The sequence below is a fragment of the Laccaria bicolor genome, genomic scaffold (assembly GCF_000143565.1).
Source record: "Laccaria bicolor S238N-H82 LACBIscaffold_90 genomic scaffold, whole genome shotgun sequence".
Taxonomy (NCBI): domain Eukaryota; kingdom Fungi; phylum Basidiomycota; class Agaricomycetes; order Agaricales; family Hydnangiaceae; genus Laccaria; species Laccaria bicolor.
This window is the reverse complement of record NW_001889961.1, coordinates 55,416-72,567: the sequence shown is the minus strand read 5'-3', so window position 1 is coordinate 72,567 and position 17,152 is coordinate 55,416. Positions and strand designations below refer to the sequence as shown.

The 17,152-nt window shown below is 48.5% G+C and overlaps 4 protein-coding genes across 4 annotated transcripts; 2 read left to right on the top strand and 2 right to left on the bottom strand.

The window, feature by feature from the left end:
* Positions 1-4,390: 4,390 nt before the first annotated feature.
* On the bottom strand, positions 4,391-5,413 carry LACBIDRAFT_335488 (uncharacterized protein; the record flags this gene model as incomplete). The annotated part of the gene is made up of 8 exons (XM_001890336.1): positions 4,391-4,476; positions 4,532-4,620; positions 4,683-4,705; positions 4,729-4,814; positions 4,950-5,009; positions 5,063-5,215; positions 5,279-5,288; positions 5,339-5,413. The coding sequence occupies 8 exons, from the start codon at positions 5,411-5,413 to the stop codon at positions 4,391-4,393; spliced, it is 582 nt and encodes a 193-aa protein (XP_001890371.1).
* A 558-nt stretch (positions 5,414-5,971) lies between these two features.
* Positions 5,972-6,995, top strand: LACBIDRAFT_335487 (uncharacterized protein; the record flags this gene model as incomplete). Its single annotated transcript, XM_001890349.1, has 5 exons — positions 5,972-6,117; positions 6,233-6,306; positions 6,352-6,412; positions 6,437-6,582; positions 6,946-6,995. The coding sequence occupies 5 exons, from the start codon at positions 5,972-5,974 to the stop codon at positions 6,993-6,995; spliced, it is 477 nt and encodes a 158-aa protein (XP_001890384.1).
* Positions 6,996-7,584: 589 nt separating this feature from the next.
* LACBIDRAFT_335486 (uncharacterized protein) lies at positions 7,585-9,724 on the bottom strand (the record flags this gene model as incomplete). The annotated part of the gene is given in 11 exon segments (XM_001890335.1): positions 7,585-7,594; positions 7,635-7,666; positions 7,716-7,892; positions 7,990-8,031; positions 8,121-8,150; positions 8,294-8,419; positions 8,530-8,654; positions 8,973-9,100; positions 9,152-9,264; positions 9,284-9,658; positions 9,713-9,724. 11 exon segments carry the CDS (start codon positions 9,722-9,724, stop codon positions 7,585-7,587), a joined length of 1,170 nt encoding a protein of 389 aa, XP_001890370.1.
* Positions 9,725-10,961: 1,237 nt separating this feature from the next.
* On the top strand, positions 10,962-14,660 carry LACBIDRAFT_318427 (uncharacterized protein; the record flags this gene model as incomplete). Its single annotated transcript, XM_001890348.1, has 4 exons — positions 10,962-11,133; positions 11,197-11,247; positions 11,313-13,669; positions 13,734-14,660. The coding sequence occupies 4 exons, from the start codon at positions 10,962-10,964 to the stop codon at positions 14,658-14,660; spliced, it is 3,507 nt and encodes a 1,168-aa protein (XP_001890383.1).
* Between the last annotated feature and the right edge of the window lie 2,492 nt (positions 14,661-17,152).

The window sequence follows — 17,152 nt, the reverse complement described above, 5'->3', positions numbered from 1 at the left end:
TCATTTCGAAAATCTTTTAAAACCGTTCAAAGACCGGTTTTAATCGGTTGCAACCGGTTAAACGGTCACGTGCGTTACATAGCCTTCTAACCACGTTTATTGCCTTTTATTGGGTTTTTGTTTCATCAAAAACGGTTAAGAATTGAGAAAGATATAACCAAATCCATATTTTACCCGAGTCTCTATGAGATGTAATTCGGTTTCAGTCATAGCTATGTCAAATCTTCATTAAATCTCTTGAAAATTGGTAGAATGACGCGTATTTATATGCTTTACTATTTTATATAACCCGTTTATTTTTCAGAGTAATAATGGTTGAGATACAAATGGTTTATATTGGTATAATAAATTATATGCAAAAAAACCGGTCTGGATCGGTCTGAACCGGTATCATGGACCGCAAAAGACCGGTCCTAGGTGGTTCGGTTCGGTTCCCTCAATATCTGGGTTGGTCCTGGACCGGTTGCGGTCCACGGTTGCGCGTTTTCGGGGCAAAAAACCGGACTGAACTGAACCTTTAAACACTACCTGTCGTGAATAGTACGAAGGAAATGGGTCCCGGGTCACGGCACGACACACTCGATGACCACTTTGAGCACCACAACTTTAGGAAGTATGTTTCGCTCGGTAAGTAATTCATGGAGCTTCGATGATCGATTATATGCTGACTACATTTTCAGGAAGGACCTTACATAGCCGCTTAACTCTTGCGATACCTGAACAAAAACGTCAACAAGCCATTTTCGACGACTTTTGTTCATCGCTCAAGGAGAACGGGCTGGAGGATAAATGGTTGAAGATGGTCTTAGAGTGGGAGAAAGACCCAAAGAAGCCGAATCCGTACATCTCGGTGGTAACCCGTACGTTTTATCGCCATCTCTTATCAAGTAAATGCTTAACTGAGTGGTTTTAGATGCCTCCCAGACCGAAGTGAAAAAACAGCTTCTTGAGGAAGAAAAGCGCGCGGTGACTGCTGGCGTGCCTCAACTACACGATACCGGGCCTACAGGGTTCATCTCAATGGGCCTGGTTGTTGAAGAATCTCAGTAAGCCATCTATTCTGCTCCTCATTAAATATATATGCTAATTGTGTACAAACATCTAGGCGGCGGATTATTTGGGATTCTAGGCACTCAGCCGAGCTCACGACAAACCAGGATAATGAGCTGCAGCGCCGTCATCTGCTACTTCTACACCACGTCAAGCAGTTCCGTAACCTACAGGCTATCTACATGCCAGCTGCCACAGACGAGGCATCCCAGCAGGCGCTACCCGAAGCCAACCGCAGGTCATCAGAAGCCAAATTCCAGCTTCTTTGGCTTCCCTCGTCGCTTCCTGCCGACCATTGTAAACACAACTGCAACGCGAACTTGGTCGAAATCGAAGTCAATTTGCGTGAGGCGCAGTGTCACGACGCCCTGGACAGGATACGCAGTTTGCAACGTGGGCGGCTGTCTTTCATCGGATTCCGCAACCGCAACATTCATGGACAGAACCCCAACACCAGGGCAAAGGAGACCCTTGACCGACTTGAGGACAAGACGAAAGCCATGGCAGTGAAATACATGGCGGCGAGAGATGCATTGCTTGCGTTACAGGGTCCAGGAAGTTGGGAAAAACAATTGCGGCCGCTGATGCATGGGGATCTGACAACGCCAGATGGTCGAGAGATCAGCATCGAGATCCCAGGTGACACAGTGGGCCCTGACGGTCGGACATTGTCGAAGAAGAAGCAAAAGGCAGAGCGGCTGGATTTGGGGCAAGGAAAGAAGACCGTTTCATGGATCTGGACTACGGTAGGGGTGGTTGGCGATGATGACGACGCCGTGCTTCATGAAGGTAAGCAGCCGTCAATACGACAGGATTTACAACCACTGATTAATTGCCAGCGGTGCGGATTGAATGGGCCAAAGCCCGTGCACGGTGCTTGCACTGGACAGAAGAAGTCCACTTGCTCAAGGAAGAGATGCGGAGGGTTCGGAAAACCCTGGAGTGGAAAGCATCGTGGTGGGATGCTCGGCAGCCTGGCTGGCAAGCTTTGGATAAGCCAATGGGGGAGGGAGTAAGGGCGTATGCAAGCCGGCAGGCGAGCATCCAGAGAGCCCTGCACGCACGGTTTACACGCCTGTGGGACACGCCGTGGACGCCTATAGTGAGCACGGATGAAGCCAATGAAGGCCCTGGGTGTGGCATTGACCCTGTGCTTGAATCCCTGGCGGAATGCGACGAGGATTAGTGTTTTTTTGGTCCCCATTGAATATATCTTGTTATTTACAGTTGTTTATTTCTAAGGCTATGACATCCAAGGTCTGGTTAGTGTTCGAAAGTCCGGTTAGGTCCGGTTATTGGGTGCCCAGGGGCTCTAACCGAGACCGAGACCGGTTAGCCTTTGTCCCGAAACCTAAAATAACCTAACCGGACCGCAACTAACCGGTTACGGTCGGTTATTTGCAGTTACTAACCGGTTAGGACCGAAAAATAAAGAATCGGTTATAACAAGGCAAATATGCTCATATGTATCTTGATAGATATTATTTCTGCATATTCTAGCTTTAAAACGAGCCCAAGAACGCTAAAATCGGTGAAGAATTGACATATTTATGCAATTATCCTTGAAAGTCTACACATTTGAGTGATATTTTAGAGATTTGACCGTAACTTAGTCAAATTTTAAGCGTTTTTGACGTTCTAAAGTGCGTTTTGAAGGTGTATAATAGGGCTGGTTATAACCGGTTATAACCGGTTATTTAACGGTTAGTTAACCGCAAAATAACCGGTCATTCCATTTTCGAAATCAACTAACCCTAACCACGGTTAGGTTAGTGTTGCGGTTAGATCCGGTTATTTTCCGGTTATTTTCCGGTTAACTAACCTAACTTTCAAACACTAGGTCTGGTCCTCCAATCCATCAATCACTTCCCCCCGACGGAGGCGGAAAGTGTTCAAGAACAAGCATTAATATGTCAACATATATCTGATATATTTTATTCAACTTCTATAGTGGAGGAACAAGTGGGAGATTCGAAAAACCATCAGAGCTCCAAAATGGGAGATTGTTTGATATTGTTTGCTTCTAAGGCCACGACATACAAGATGAATCCATCAATTTCCACTGATGCTGGAATAACAGGAGCATAAAAAAACAACGGAAAGGACAAAATATTATCTGTATTCCAGAAGGGGAGACTAATTTCAACTAAATACAGTAAAATGAGAAACCAGAATGACCTGCATAGACCCAGCTGGGTGCAGGCACTCCCTGAGTAATAGGGAAAACTGCATTATCCCAGGGAATAAGGCATAGGCCTACAGCCAAGGGTGGGATAAGTATATGGAAAAAGTGTCGCACACTGCTGGCAAGGGCACAGGTCCAAGCTTAGTTGCCCATGACTGTGGTCTGTCTCATTTTGGGCCCGTGATGTTCATCAGAAGATCATATCATTATGTAACTCTCCTACCTCCCGCAAATCGTATCGTCTCTCAAAGTAATCATGCTTCTCTTGTCAAAATTCCTCGCCCATAGACCGAATTCTCTCTTCTCGACCATCTCTCACTGGTCATCGTCACCTACCATTCAGCACGTACCCAACCCACCTCTACGAGGTCAAACAACACTCATTCTACTATCTATTTCCATCGACGTACTCTCTACAACGTCAATCATCCTTACGTTATGCGCATCCCATACATTCGGCCCATCTTTTCCGATCCCTTTGTAATTTGTGTGCTTTGCCATACCGAAGACTTTTTTCACCATAATACCAGCTGAAACGCCAGTATGTGCTGAAAATTGAGAAAGTTATCTGATCGAGTAGATATCTCTATTATATACACTTCAAAGTGGTAGCCAAGTTATGGAATCATATCGTCAGAGTTGTCTGTTGAATTCATTTTCCGGTGTCGAATAACGCCGGAATTGACCTGGATATCGGTAAGGCCGTCTGACCATGCAGGACGGGCATTCCTAACATAATCTCTGATGTTAAGAACAACCCTACTTGTTAACATGGAGTGGAGGCATCATTCCACACTGAGTGTAAGGGGTTATCAGCTTCATGATACTTCTTCATACCGAGCAAGGGGACACATATGATGAAAGCATGTCCAGGTAGTTTTCCTTAAACAACATGTCAATTCATTTTCCACCCCAGAGTGCGAACAAACAAACTTACGGAAAGAGTGGTGACTACGATGACGTTGATCGTAGACAGCACTACATGTCAGGTTGAGAAAATTGAGATAAAGTAGGTCTGTCATTTTTTTTACTGAAGAGGTAGATATAAAACATCGTGCCTGGTAGTTCCGTTAGTCGTAAGATGATAGAAAGAGGTCATCAACTTATCATCGCGGTACACAACTGTGTGAAAACTGTCATCCTCTCCCCAACGATCTAAGGTCTAATGAGGTAGTTGATCATATCCAGAAGTAAGGATGGACATGTTTTAACACCAGGAATAACCATCAGCACTAGAATCACTATAGGAGATTATAGGTCACCGGAGTGCCATGAATGGTTATTGGGCAATCTTACCAGCTTCATATATCATCAAAATCACCCAATTAATGTACACCATGCGGTTAGATCCCATAATGAAACAACCTTGAAATTCGGGATACAGTCTGTCGGTAACTGGGGAAGTGGACGTGAAGTATGAAAGGGATTATGCATAGCCAACTCTTACATTGTAGACCTCGCAGGAAAAGACTTTGGACCACGTAGCTACTCACAGCCGTGGCGACGAACAATATAGATAGAGCGGTGCCCAAATGCCCATCACGCCTCCACACCACCCACGTGTGTAAGGTTAATATCACTTCACAGAAATAAGTTAATTCGAGCCAAATGGAGAGAGAAAATCTAAGACAGACGTTCTGATAAACAAATGCCAGTGATGATCAGATCTAAAGGGTATGAGGTGGGGTGAATATAAGAATGCCGTTCCACGTACAACCCCGGAGCTTCTCGACCACGTCACAAGTGGACGGGCTGATCGTTCTTGACAATTGATCTGGAACGGAAGGAATCAGCAGGTGTAGTGCGTTTAATATATATTTCTCTCACGGAGGAAGCAAAGTATAGCTGCATCGACGAAGGGGAGGTATCGTTGAAGGATGTACAAGACCTTCGTAAATCTCCACTTCGACGACCACACCAGGTCTACCTCCATCCCAATGGCCAAGAAGTAGTCGTACAAGAACATCGCTGCTCCAGCGACTGCGTTTCAGAAGTGCATAAAGTTAGTTTTTGCCCGCTGGTTGGGTCTTCAAAGGAGCCTACCGTCAAAGTACTGTGGTCGTCAGTTTGAGGAGTGCACAAATTTGGCGGAGTATTACGCACTGTCACCAGCCTCATGGTGCCCACATAGGCCGTGAGTTCCTTTAGCTCTGCAATAATCTCTCCAATTGACGACATGTTGGCGAGTTGGGGGTTGAGAACAGATATGTAAAGGCGAGGGGCTAGAGCGGAGGAGTTTTAGTTGGGCGGGGTTCGGATTGGCGGAAGAGGTGAAAAAGAGGAGATAAATTCTTAAATGGAGATGTGAACATCTTCCGGCCACGCTTCATTCTTTTGCTTTCCATGATGTGCGGAGCTGTCAGAGCTGGAGTCATATGATGAGCCTGTCAAACTCAATTCTTCGCGTCCCACTCACACATTCCCGCACTCCCCTCAACGGAATTTCAAGCTTCACGATGCTTTACGGTAGGCAGGAGTGCTGCGGTTCAATTTCGAAATTTGATTTCTGATTTCTGGGTTGAACCGCGGTGATGGAGCCCTAACCCGAACCTGTGTGCAGATTTTGACATCTTTTCATGAGATAAAAAAAAGGAAAAGTTTTCTCAGCTCATGCCGAGGTGGAGAAGTGATGACAGTCATCTACGATTTAATGGGATTATAAATTTTATTCCTTAAACTACTATATGTACATCAAATTATACTTAAATTATAAGAGAGGGAGTCCGAGACCCCGGAATGTACCACCAAGAATCCTCACTGTCGACAGCCAAGTTTGGGCGCATCTGGGAGTCAACATGTGGTCCAGGCGGCCGTGGTCGAGTGGGACGTGGTGTTGGCCTCATTGCAGAGGGTGCCGGCGTTTTCACTGTCATTCGGGGCTGGTTAGTGGGGAGGCACGGGGTACGCACCTGGCTGCACGGTAGGTGCTGTATCCCCTGTTGGTTTGCCAAGTGTGGGTCCTCATCGATGGGCCTCAGCGCTGGATTCCATCTGTAGGGGCATTCTGTGGGCCGATTCCATCGGCGTGGGTAGATGGCAGTTTTATGGGTCTTCGGGCGTTTTCATGGGCGGTTAGTCATAATCCAAGGGTTGCGTTTGCGAGGGGGTCGACATAGGGGCGGTGGTCATGTTTGCCATGGCACGGGGTGGGCCGGTTCTCGTCACATTTGAAGCGAGGTATGTGTGGTCGGGTTGACGCAGCCGACGTGGGGCGAGGTGGGAGGAGTGCCCTGGTGGGCATTCGCCAGGGCGGGGAGGCAGGAGGTGGTGGTGGGCTGTTAGCAAATATGGGGCTGAACAGAGTGGGGGCTCACCTGAAGGGGCCCGCAACCGTTTTCTTGGTCCTTGTCAGTCATAGCGAGGGTGCAAGGTGGGCAGGAAGAGGCCGTGAGGGCTGGGGCACAGGCAAGCAAATGGCGGTGGTGGTGATGATGAAAAAGCGGTCGTGACATGTTGACAGGTGACAACCAGTGACATGGGATTATCGATCATCACTTGTGGCAGAGTTTCGAATTTATGCGCAAAAATGCGAAATCCAAGCGAAATCTCAAAGAACAACTTGAGAACAACACATTGTTACCTGGTGTGTTGCTTCTCACATGATGTGTCGTTCTCCTCATCTGTGTGTGTGTGTGTCTCCTCTTGTATATCCTCGCGCGGCGATGCATCTGTACATGGAAAAGATAATCAACCAAATACTCTACGTGTAGGTCACGTGACCTCCTATATGGGTCAAAATCTGCACATAGGTTCGGGTTAGGGCTCCATCACCGCGGTTCAACCAAGAAATCAGAAATCAAATTGAACCGCGGCGCTCCCACCTACCGTAATACTTGGTCTCCACAAAAATTTGATCTTGAAAAGTGAGGGGGAAAGTGGAATTTTACAGCCGTTTTCATAACGATAGGCCAAAAGTTCAAAATTACAGATACAGTCGGACCTCGAATTCTAATCATGTCCACAAAAATCAGCATATATTTCAGGGATGACGAGCACGATAGATCTACAGTTATACTAAATAGAGTCATCATCCGACAACTTACATGTCCAATTTTAGATTCCGCTTGTACGTGTATTTGGTCGAGATTAGGCCTATCGTTATGGCAACAGGGACCAGCCAGCTTCAATATCACGGCTAAGACTGATATTTGTACACTGCCGATTGATATGCTGAAGCTAATTATAACTACTTTACGATATAATATTTTTATTGTCCATCAAATATTTCATACTGTCACAATTTCCTTGCAATTTCCTATTGGTTATCGCCAAAGGGAAAGTGCCAATTCATGTTGGTTCCTGTACAATGTACACCTCGTATCTTTAAATTCATTGAAATAGGAAACTTTTTACCAAAACCTACTAACATCAAATGTACTATCTACTTACAGATACTTACCTCAAGGAGCAGCAGTTCAGGCCACTACAGTCCTACACTACATACATTCTGTGTATTTCCTCCAACATTTGATAGACAGACAGCGGCAAACGTGCAACAATCTGGATTGGCGATGCCTGAGTTGGTGGTGGCAAGAAGAACTGTCGAACATGCGTCATCAGCGAGGGAGGACGAGTGGACGGGCGACGTAACACGCAACTCCTCCAATGCACAGTTTCCCATTGATATAGAGGCAGTGGTTGAGCTGATGTGGGAATGCTTCGGATTGACGAGATTGGGTTGGCGGTGGGACGGTGAATTATTGGACACGTCAAATTTCAACAGTAGTACCATGACATAGAAATATGCTTCACACCTCCACAACGAGCGAGACGACGAATAGTGGGCTTCGTGATACCTATGAAACCGGTGAGCGCTCAGCGAATGAGAGGGTGGCAATGACCATTCATGGAAATATACCCTAGGTGTTATCGCGAAGAATCTTACAGTGGCGTTAAGCTCCGCCTCTCTGAAACCCTGGAATATCAGAATACATGAGTCCTCGCTGCTTCGTCCAAGAAGAAGGATGCGATGGAGCCAGAGAAGATGTCAGCTGCAAATGCCACCAGACGAGCGAATGTTGACTCTTCATCCGAGATCCACCTGAGAGTCCACTGCACCTTCCGCTTGATGCAAGGAATTGTCTTGTCTCGTAGTTTAGCCTCCTCGCCATCACGAATGGTGTCAGGTGACTCAGGCAATCGCTCAGAGTCAGTAAGTTTCACGAAGAGCTTCTTGAAAACCGTCTTTGTTGGTGAGTTGAGAAAGAAGGTCCAGCTGCGTCACACAGCTGGACCTGCGGCGACCTGAAGAGTGTTCATCAGAGGTATATGAGGTGACGCGATGTGATGCGAACCTTCTTGCTATCGGGCAGACAGAACGGGCACTGAGAGATGAGATCTGAGATCTGAGACCCAATGTTACTAGGAGAAGAAGGGAAGCAGGTTTCGGTAGGAGATGGTAGTTCAATCGCAAAGTTTCCTATTTCAATGAAGATACGAGATGTACATCATATGGGAAACAATCCAAATCGGCGCTTTCACTTTGGCGATAACCGATAGGAAATTGTGACAGAACGAAATATTTAATGGGCGATATCAATATTATATTGTGGAATAGTTTTAATTAGATTCGGCATATCAATCGGCAGTGTACAAATATTGGTATTAGCTGTGATATTGAAGCTGGCTGATCCCTGTTGCCATATATTGTTATGAAAACGGCTGTAATGTTGAGCATTCTCCGAGTTCAGGGCGCCTATCACCGGCAACTAGCGTTGCCGAAGTTCGGTCCTGAAACCTTCTGGACCGAACGCAAAGTTCAGTTCGAGTTCAGTTTCAGGTTCGCGCTCCAGAAATTTTCTGGAGAACAGGTTCAGACTGAACCGAACCTCCAAACCTTTAGCCACTGGGGAGCCCATTTTCCCTCTATGTTGGACATTTTCTTTGCAATTTTACAGAAGAACAAGGAGCACTAACATAATTATTCGGAGACCGATGGAGAGGTGCCGAGTGACCCGATGGGAATGCTTCCTCGGAGCTCGGTCGCAATGCTTGAGGTGAATGATGATGATGATGATGGGAATGTCTGCCTACAAACAGTGTACCTACTCCGAAGCCCTTGCCAAACACAACCAAACATGCATCCCACAGTGTTGGAGTGTCGAGGCCCGACACTCCACCGAGTTCCACGGCCTGTTCGTCCCTTCGTGAGAGCCTCTCGCCAATATACGCCTCAAACCGCATTGGGTAAGATAGTAGATCTGCGCGAAAACGTGTGATATCGTGGAGAGCAGTGGGAGAGGGTAGCGCTACCTTGGATATATGATCATGATGGGATACACACGTCCTGAGAGCCTCTTGGTGCATGTGCGACGTGGCATAAATATCGAAAGTTCCTGCACCGCTCATCAGGGTGGGTTTCCGCAAAAAGTCCATGAAGCGGCGAGTGCAATGATTGCAGAACTCGAACCAAGAATGGCGACGCTAAAGCTTAATTGCTCAAAATGGGGTCCACATGGTAGAATGTATGATACTTACAGTGCACCTCATTGAGAGAAACTACCCCATGTTCTCGATACGCGTTCGTAAGGCTTGTCAGTGCATGAGATCCGAATTGCTTGGCCGCCGAGATGGCATTTGGGTGATGAGGTACCGGCGCGCTGAAAAGCGGTTTGGAAAGAACATTGAAAAATAGATATCGAAGGTCGAGAGTTGAAAGAGGATGACGAAGGCGCGGGACGAGCCGGCCCGACCTCCGCAACTCGGATCACAAGTCGTCTTCCGCTGTTGCATTCAAGTTATTGAACTTGGCTAACAGTATCTGAATACAGGATGCCACGAATACAGGATGCCACAATGAACCATATGCATTTACCACAGCAGCTCCCACCGCCCCACGTTTTCCTCAGTCCAGCCATTGCCCATCTTTCACACCCCTCAATCCTGCAGTGACTCGATCCAATATCGCGTTCCAAAAGTTCCTGCTGTACTAGAACTCAAGAGGCGGGTTCCAGAAACGGATTCTCGGACCTTGCGCTCCAGCATTGGGAATCTGCATCACCCTCGGCGCAGGAGATCCGGCTGCGGATGGAAATGGTGCCCATCCTGGGGGGATCCGGGGCAGATTGTGGTGAAGGTGCGTTTTATTTTCGTTCCACGGAGAAGCATACTGATGTGCGAGATGCAAAGAAGGACTCATATGATCACAAGTTTGCATGGGAAGGCCGTCATTTAAAAAGCCTCCTTGCGCGAAGCCTGACACGACGTCTTCAAACCGATCTCTACCGCCCGCAGCCCACCAGGGTGCGATTGTGAATGCTTTAGCATTTTTGGACACACAGACTCTGACAGGATGGGCGCTCACGAAGATCCCGTCGAACTCAAAGACGCTCTCCGTGTATATTCTGGTCAAGGCAAGTTTGGTTCATCTGGTATTCGTTTTCAGATGGGGCGATCTTTATCAGGGCTTACAGGACACAGAGCAGGGAGGCCGATATGACAATCAATGGGAGAATGTATCTGCACTGTGTCGAGCCTAGGGCACATGCTATATCTACCGCCGGTATCCAACCTTCCAGTTGATTTTTGAATCTGTGCGCGTCAGATCCTCCTTTTTGCGCTCTATGCTATTTACTGACCTATTGACCGAAGCTAAGGGACCTGGCAGGTGCGCTGTGGACAACCTTTGAGACCACTTCTTCGGCCCGAAGGTCACCTGACCCAACGAAGCGTGGTTCGATGTTGACACACCTTCCTTTCAACAGGCGCTCATCTCTCTGTGTCGACGATGGCTAATCTACTTGTCTGGCCATCCAAATACTTCTTCTACGCCATAGGAAATACGAGCGCGGTATCTTTGACTGCAGATCTTACCCTGGAAGAGCCTGCCCGTATCTTACTTTTGGGTTGTGGTGACCCACGCAACGTTCTGCATACAATTTTCACCGAGCCTCGAAACTGTTCGTATTTTCACTGCGTCATCCGAGATATGCTGATGAAGTGATCGTCCGTCCCACATACAGCTGGCCGCGCTCTGGACTTCACTTGCTGTGATTTCGATCCAGCCGTGTTAGGTAGATGGGTTATCGCAGTGCGATTTTCACCAACCAATTCACTGATTAATTCTCTTACCTCGTAGCCCGGAATGTGCTGTTATTGACCATGATTGCTGATCGCCGACCGTACGCCACGATTTGGAACATATTCTTCCATTTTCGCTTGGACAAAGATTCACATACCGCCCTCATCGATCAATGCAAGAAGCTAATTGAACACTCAGAGACCGCCCAGAAATGGAAAGTCTCCCCATACGCGTCATATATCAAGATGTCTACCGACTACACGCTCAAAGAACTCAGACGTCATTGGACACTATATGTTGGCATGGAAGAGTTACCGAATTCGCGACTCGCACCCATACGCGATGCGTTTGACCGACTATCCAAAAAGAACTCAAAGGAAGGCACAAACACGGCTACTCGTTCCCTGGGACCTCTTCAACTCCGCGGGTTCACGATCATTCCGGAACACTTCAGAAACTATTGGAAGACAGGTGTAACCTTTGTCGACGGAAAGAGAATTGCCGCTGCGACATTACTGAACCCGACCTTCGTCTATTCTTTGGGCGGAGAAGGTTGCTCGGTCCACTATGGAACCGATCCCTTGAATCTCTTCCATCTTGCTGCTTTATTCGGCAACGCGAAATCTGCAGTATCTATGGCGGAAGTCGTGAAGGCGGCAAATAAAGAGTTTGCGGGTTGGTGTTCCTCTTATCTCGACTCATTATCCTCCAGTTCTCCGCCCATCATCCGCTTTTTCGTCGGCGAAGCTACCGCCGTTTGCCGTGCGCTTCGCGCGTTTGGTGACGTGGGCATACTCAACTCGGGCGTCCCCGTGGCACAGTGGAAGACGCAGTTAATACAGCTCAGCGGAGATGAGTACTATACATCTGCTTCCGGTGGAGCTCCCGTGAACTTCAATGTCATCCACACATCTAACCTGGAGGATCACATCGGATTGCTGAACGTCCTCGTTACATCTTTACCCCTCCTCTCGCGTGAACCATCCAGTGTTCTATATACCGAATCACTTCTTTTCCTTGGGCAGGACTCCGCGACGAAGGAATTCACAGAGCATCTCCACGCTGACCTCTCTGTCATTGGTCTTCTCATCGGTTTATCTCCAGTTGATTTTCTCTGTGGATTTTCCAGTCGATCCAACACGCATGAGCTGATTATGCACAGGCAGTCGAAACAAGAAACAAATATATCGCAGTTTCAACAGGTTACAACTTGGAAAGCACCCACTTCCGGAGATACAATTGCCTCCCAGGCGGCCTATATCTCGTCTCCTGTGTTTGATGAACATCAGCTGGGGACCTTGCTTTATGACATCTACCAGTCCCTCTTCGAGCAAGAGACCTCAAAGACGTTCTGGGCTGCCAACCAGAAGAACGTGTACAAAGCAGTTGGAGTCTCGAACCTTGCGCATTACAGTCGAGAATCCTTCGTCCTCTTGTTGCAGCTCATCCGCCGTAGGCTTCAGCCCTCTGAGGATTCATGGACTCGTGTTATGGACCGGTTCATGTCGCTCCAACTCGCCGCTTGGTCGATCGAGTCAATGGACACGCTGCACTACCAAGATTTTTGTGGGCAGTTACATCGGCACGGTGTGTATAAGGCCCCGTTCTTCCATATGCCTACTCCGAAGATCGGACGGTTTTCACTTTGGGACACAGTCCCTGGCCTTGTGCGCATTGTTCTCGTCGTCCCCCGCGAGAAACTTTCTGTGCTAAAAAACTCGAAGCCCGAGGAAATTGGCTCTCCACCGCTGCAGTGCGACATTTTTGGTATGCGGAACCATAACATATTCACTGCCGTACACGTTGCATTTGGACGAGCGATTCCCATGGGAACGAAATCTCGTCCACATGTTATCTTTGAAGAGGATACGAGTGGTTGGGCAGGAAGCTCATCGCTTGTTGCATCGTTCGTTGCACCTTCTTGGCTTCTTTGTGCAGAGCCCCCAGAGCAGCTCAGCATCGGCTTCGGCGTTCGCAATACGCCTCTTGCATGTAAAACCCTCATCAAGACGCTGGGTCTCACTCTCCGTGTATTTAGCGCCAAATTGATGGACAAGACCCTTGTTCACGTCCTCCCCGAACACCCCTTGCCCTCGAGATATCCCTCCGAATCATTAGGCCGTACAGAGCCAGGTGTATTGTCTCAGATCGGCGAATCTGGGACTGCGTCTGTCGAGTTGGATGAACAGTGCGAATTGATCACGTCTTTGACCGCACGGGTGTCTATTACCAACGAGGACTCTGCGCGGCTGTTCAGTGAAGCCGGCGGCAAAGTCGTTCCGCAAATCACGCAGCTCTCGCCATGTATCATCAGAGTTGCACTGGGTGACCGAACCCAGGATATAGTGTATCCTTTCCCCGTCGCAGGCAGTGCGCATCGGCTGCGCCTCGCTCGGAAGTCACGATATATTGAGGTACGTACATACTTATCACTGATTCTTAAATCCTGCATCTGAACTACCGTTTCTGCCTTATAAGGTCGTTGTACCGACCTCCAGATCACTCATGCCGGATGGAATGAAGCTGAATCCGTTTCCCGTCATCAACTCGAAAGGACTGCTCCATACATGGAGCATCCATCGGGTTAATCTGTCCGCCTTGCCTATCCTTGACGTCAAGGCGAGAAACGTCAAGGAGTGGCTCGACCCCCACGTCGCCTCCATCATGTCCGCTCGCGAACTATCACTCAGGAAGAAACACCAGACCGACACGCTCATGTTCGTCAAAAACACCCTCCAGTCCATTTTCGTTGGCGCCTCAGGAATCCAAGGTGGAACTGTGCATCGTCTATTTGCTCTCCGCGATAAGAAGACAAATAATTGCGATACCTGCATCTTTATTGATGAAATTCGTTACGACTTGGCGGCTCATACACTCATCTGCGACGGGTATGTCCTCCCTCTGACGGTGAGGATAATAAAGGAGAATGAGAAGCCTTTCGCGAGCCTGGTTCACCAAGGGAAAATGATCCACATTAATGTGCTCGAAGGCGAGATGCAGGCATGGAAGCAGCTCTTGCCCGCCTTTGTGGAGAGGTGCCGGTCTTCCTGGACGCATGGGGCGAATTGCGAATATATCGCTCAAGGCCGCATCCCGCTCACAGAGGATATGGAAGCAGATCCCCTGTGTAGTTGCGGAAGAGGGAAGGACGTCGAAGGGATGCATAAAGTAGGACTATGGAAGACATTCGCACCATACGTCACCCGGGTTGCGCTTTCGCCCTTGTTCGCAGTGTCTTATCTTGAGACTGTGGGTCGGGATCCGGACGCTCGCAAGTGTCGGGTATGCAGAGGGAAAGGGAAACCGAAGATCAAAGAATGCTCGGTGTGCCAGAAGGTACGATATTGTTCCCCAGAGTGTCAGAAGAAGGACTGGAAGGCACATAAGCCGAAGTGCAAGCCTTGATTGGTGACCAGGTTTCTGAGCTTCACAAAGCGTTTATCACAAATGTGTACTTGTAGCGCACGAATTATTGTACATTGCTGTCTAAGTTGGCCTGGCCTGGTCATTCATCCTTCATGACGCGAATATCGGCTAGGATTCGGGATAACGGTAGTCAGAAGATGTGAAGTTTGAACCAGATCGGAAAGAACACACTACTGGTGCTTTGGTTCGTTAATGCGACGAAGGGGAGGGAGCTCCACTGGCAGATTAATGCATGTTGCTGCCTACATAAGTAATTGGGGAGCTTGATATTAATTGCTCCCCTTTTCTCTCGCCTGGGTGGCAGTGGGGCCTCCAAATGCTTATCGCAATCGACTATTGTGCACTGGCAGGTACTCACACCCACGACTTATAACATTTTCTGATTGTTCAGTGTTCACCGAAGTGTCAGAAGGAGGACTGGAAGGCACATAAGCCGAAGTGCAAGCCTTGATTTTTTGAGCTTGACTTGCAATTGAAGCGTTTATCACAAATGTGTACTACTGTAGTAGCGCACGAATTATTGTACATTGCAGTCAATCCAGAGCGAGATATCAAGTTTCATGTGCCGATTTCGAGAAGGATATGTCTAAGTTGATCATCCATCCTTCATGACGCGAATATCGGCTAGGGTTCGTAATATCGGTAGTCGTAAGAGTCTAGAGAGCACGAGAAAATGTGAAGTTTGAAGCAGATCGGAAAGAACACACCCCTAGTGCTTTGGTTCAATTAATGCGAGATGACGGCACTAAGGGGAGAGGGTTCCCGGTTAATGTATGTTGCTGCCTAAGTAATTGGGGAGCTTGCTCCCCTTTTCTTAAGCTCGTGGCCAGCCTAGTCTCTCGTAGACAGACATTGATATTATGTGAAGTCGTACCTTGGTTGGCCAGCCTGTATATGAGAACTTCAATCGGTATCACCGGTCTACCCTTTGGGTCCTCCAAATGCTTATCGCACGTAATGCACTATTGTGCATGTAGTATACTCACACCCATGACTTATAACATTTTCTGAACGTCATCATTCATTCAATACATTGTCAAATAGCTAGCCGAAATGTAGAAAATAACACCAGGTAATCAAATTTCAAACCCCAAATGGCAGGTTCAACGAGCTCGAACTCGACTGACCCCCTTTGGCCTTTTTCCCGCTCCTCCGACTTCCCTCCTCCCCCTCCGCCTCGCCATCCACCGCTGCCCTCCTCTTCCTCTTCCCCCCACCCCCCGCGGTACTCGCGCTCTCCCCCCTCGCCGTCGTTCCCCCATTCACAACGGCAACAGCATCCAACCGTTCCATATACTCACTCCTCTCCATATCCGTCTCCACGCCCGCGATCATCACGCTTCCCAATTGTTTCTGGATTTCGGAAAGCCGTCGTTGAACGCGACTTCGGCCCATGTCGCTCGAGTTTGTTTCTAGGTCTGAGAGAAGCTTGAGGAGTAAGACTTGGACGCCGTGCGTTAAGATCGTTTGTCTGAATCTTGATGATTTCAGCGCTGTTATCAAATCAATCAGTCATCGTCGTCAGAAAAAGAAGAAAGAAAGAAGAAAAACCGTACCATCCATCTCATCTTTCAACTCCCTCAACTCCCTCTCCCCATCCTCATCCAACGCAACAGGCGTATACCTTGCCATATCAAGCCTCCCAACACCCTTCTCCCTCTCCCTCCTCTCCCTCTCCTTCTCCCGCGTCTCCTTCTCCCTCTCCCGGAATTCACGTTCCTTCTCCCTCATATCCTTTTCGCGGTCTTTAACCCCCCTCTCGCGCTCCTTGACCCCCTTTTCCCGATCGCGTACTTCAAGTTCGCGCTGCGCACATTCTTGTTCCCTAGATCCGATATCTTTCTCGCGTTCGTCGAGTTCTTGGGGTGAATCGTCAACTTGAACTTGAGCTTGAATCCCAACTTCACACATCATCGACGCCCCCTCCCCCCGTTTCCTCACCATCCCCTCCAACTCATCCACCCTAACCCGATACAACCTCCCCTCCTCAATCCTCATCCTTTCCTCCTGGATCCTCAACTCTTCCTGGATACGTAGTCGCCTCTCGAGGTCTTCCACCCTCCTCGCATCCAACACGCGGTTTTCATCTTCGCGACGTTCCGATAAGCGATTAGTGAGGTCCTGGATTTGAACGTCTTGTTCTAGGATCCGAGCGTCCCGTTCCTTGAGACGCAGTTCCCGTTCTTTAACACGGGCAGAAAGCTTATCGCGCTCTTCCGAACCCCGCCCCTGTTCAAGCCTGGCTTCGAGTTCCTCGATACGCGCATCCCGTTCACGAAGACGGTCCTCCCCCTTTGCCGATGAGTCCTGAAGACGAGCATGCAGTCCCTCCACACGAGACTCCAGCTCTTCAAGCCTCGTATCCCGTTCTTTAAGAAGCTGATCAAGCTCCTGCACACGGGCCTCACGCTCTTTGAGAAGCGCATCGCGTTCCTCGAGCTCCCTAGACCCTCCTTCGTTAAGTCGGGCGG